The 3,319-nt window shown below is 42.5% G+C and overlaps 1 protein-coding gene across 1 annotated transcript; it reads right to left on the reverse strand.

Moving 5' to 3' along the window:
- Positions 1-2,443: 2,443 nt before the first annotated feature.
- Positions 2,444-3,089, reverse strand: LOC142862577 (malignant T-cell-amplified sequence 1-like). Its single transcript, XM_075995569.1, has one exon. The coding sequence runs from the start codon at positions 3,083-3,085 to the stop codon at positions 2,576-2,578; it is 510 nt and encodes a 169-aa protein (XP_075851684.1). The 5' UTR covers positions 3,086-3,089; the 3' UTR covers positions 2,444-2,575.
- Positions 3,090-3,319: the final 230 nt, after the last annotated feature.

Here is a 3,319-nt window from a genome sequence, read left to right on the forward strand (position 1 = left end):
CATAAAAGCTGATCTTGACTTCCACAACGGAGATTAGTGGGTTTCTGTTGTGTTTGTGTAGTTCTGTAAGGCTGGTGCCTTCCCAGAAGCAATCATCTTCCTAAGTAAAATGTATCCCAGAAATTTGGGAAAGTTGCAAAGAGTGACTTGTCCACGACCCTTACATTAAAGGATGTATCTGAATCTGTGACTCTAAGGCATCGGTATCTGACCAGAAAGCATTGCCAGAGGAGGAGACATTTCATTTCTTTTCCTAAATTTTACCTGGCCATAGCAGATGTCTCTGTTTCCCTAGGACGTGGTATTTTTCCTCACAAGCAGTTTGACTGGCTCCATGTGCCTCTAGACTGACTGCAAAGCACAGACTCCACGATCTGCACCCGTTGGCTCTGTGTATCCAAGCACAGCCTCCAGGGCTCTCCTCTGTGGGGCATATACTGTCAGAGGTGTCACAGTATGGTTGGTAGGGGGACATGCTTTATTGGGAAAACTGAGAGTTTGAACCCCAGCGTTTTATTTGTTAGCAAGGTGAACTTTGTCAATTCACAGGGCCCTGCTGAGGTCCAGTTGCCTAAAGGGTAAAAAATGCAATGGATAGATTCATCTCTCTCTCTCTCTCTCTCTCTCTCTATATATATATATATATATATATATATATATATATATATATCTGCTATAGACAGAATAAAAGAGATAAGCAGAGAGGGAGAAATAAAAAATTCTCTCAGTCCCAGCACACCTGTAATCCTAGCTGTCTGGGAGGCTGAGGCAGGAGGATTGCTCGAGGTCAGGAGTTCAAACCAGCATGAGCAAGAGCAAGACACTATCTCTACTAAAAATAGAAAGAAATTAATTGGCCAAGTAATATATATAGAAAGAAAAATTAGCCAGGCATGGTGGCGCATGGCTGTAGTCCCAGCTACTTGGGAGGCTGAGGCAGGAGGATCGTTTGAGCCCAGGCGGTTGAGGTTGCCATGAGCTAGGCTGACGCCATGGCACTCACTGTAGCCTGGGCAACAAAGTGAGACTCTGTCTCAAAAAATTAAATGAATACATGCATGAATGCATGAATGAATGAATGAATGAATGAATGAATGAATAAATAAATAAATAAATAAAAGTATGTTAAAAAATACATAGAGGGAGGGTTGTCTGCTTTAGCCATTGTTGTGGTTAATCATATCACTGGTCTCAGCTCTGCCAAAAACAAGGCCTGTGGGGCTGGGGACCGCTCGCTTGGGAGTTTTAAGAAAAAATTTAACTCCTCTTGGGGATAGAGGCCAGACTACAAGTTTCCAAAATCAGGGGGTGGGGGGGAAAGTTTTAAAAGGACACAAAGTCTCTGTGTCCTTTATTTTTTTTTTCCCTCTCCCTAGACCATTGCCTCGATTACACTGTGAAATTCATGATGTTAAATAGTTGTGCCTGGGAGGAACTTTGCGGTCGGCTATGTGAAGTAGGAAGGGTGTTTTATATGTTTCCACGACATCATAAAAAATTGAGCAGACTCATCTAGGATCATTAGGGAAATGAATGATTTTCCTCTCCTCAATGTTGAGCTACCACAACAAGCTGCAGGAGGACCGTCCCGGACACCTATCCACTGACAGAAGCCCCAAGGGAATGTGTGGCTCACCCTATTCATTTAGAAATGTATACTTTGGAATCAATAAAATTTCCCTGACCCGGGTTACTATAGTCAAGTCCCTTCAATCCGATCGCTAAGGCCGTTCGGCCTCAGTCTATGACCAAGGAAGTCTGACTCTGTAAGACCAAAGAGCGAGGTGCCCAAAAGGAATAAGGACAGACACCCACGTGCACGCACACAGACACACGGTCGAATACACCGTGTTCACCGTGTTTCTGACTCAGGGAAACTGGAAGATGGTTTGGAACCGTCACGATCAACTTGCATTTCTTCCAGGACAGGAAAATTCCATGGCACTCACTCAAGCCTAGGCAACAAAGTGAGACTCTGACTCAAAAAATTAAATGAATGCATGCATGAATACATGAGTGAATGAATAAATAAATAAATAAATATGTTAAAAAATACATAGAGGGAGGGTGCTCCGCTTTAGCTATTATTGTGGTTAATCATGTCACTGGTCTCAGCTGGGCCAAAAACAAGGCATGTGGGGCTGGGGACTGCTCGGGAGTTTTAAGAAAAGATTTAATTCGACCTGGGGATAGAGGCCAGAGTACAAGTTTCCAAAATCAGGGGATGGGGGGGAAGTTTTAAAAGGACACAAAATCTTTCTGTCCTTTACTTTTTTTCCCTCTCTCTAGGCCATTCCCTTTATTACACTGTGAAATTCATGATGTTAAATAGTTGTGCCTGGGATGAACTTTGCGGTTGGCTATGTTAAGTAGGAAGGGTGTTTTTTGGTTTTTTTTTTTTTTGCTTGTTTGTTTTTTAGCATTTGTTGAATTTATTCAGCATAACCACAGATGCATTGTCTTGATGCTGTCACACACAGACACAAACCCAGATACAACACAATATCCATATTTAGCCCAAGTGCATTCCTTCTGAGGCTCATTCATATGTCTTCATATGCCACAGCCCATCATTTCAATAATGGATATTTTCAATGCCAATTCCTTTGTTGATTTTCTCAATATCTTCTGCAGACATCTTCATGACTCCAACACATAGAGCATGCTGTGTTCCTTCTGCCATGGCAGCAACAATGGTGTCTGCTGCAGCAGGGGAAAGCTTAGCTCCAGGAGAAGTTAAGCCTGGACACATGATATTCGCTCCACTGAGTACAAATTTGATGGCTCCTTTATCAACCTGCTGGTGTGGCAGGATAAAAGGATATTTGTGAAGTAACCTTAGGGTTGGGTAAAAAGGCCCCTCTCGTTGTCTAAAAAATAGTAATTCTCCATTTACTGTAAGGATTTCCATATGTTGATGGCATCGGACTATTTTGACAGGATCTTTCTTAGGCATGATTTGATGAAGCCATGGTTCAATACCTGGAAATTGCTGTATTAATTGGTTCTTAATACCCTTAATAACTGAAGTTTTCAACTGGATGCAGTTGGACACATTTTCCTTTTCATCAAATTTCTTAAACATGATCCAAGGTGAAGGGGGCGACGATAGGGAAGGGCCCCGAATGGGAAAGAAATTGAATTAGTAAGGGTATGGCAGATCCCCTTACACGAGGAAGGCCGGCACTGACAGTGGGAGCTGTTGTCCAGGAAGGGTGTTTTATATGTTTCCAGGACATCATAAAAAATTCAGCAGACTCATCTATGATCACTAGGGAAATGAATGATTTTCCTCTCCTCAGTGTTGAGCTACCACAAC

The sequence above is a fragment of the Microcebus murinus genome, chromosome 20, assembly GCF_040939455.1.
Source record: "Microcebus murinus isolate Inina chromosome 20, M.murinus_Inina_mat1.0, whole genome shotgun sequence".
NCBI classification, from domain to species: domain Eukaryota; kingdom Metazoa; phylum Chordata; class Mammalia; order Primates; family Cheirogaleidae; genus Microcebus; species Microcebus murinus.

Excerpts from the sequence above, each read along its gene's own strand:
- LOC142862577 (XM_075995569.1), bottom strand. The coding sequence starts at position 3,085 with ATGTTTAAGAAATTTGATGAAAAGGAAAATGTGTCCAACTGCATCCAG.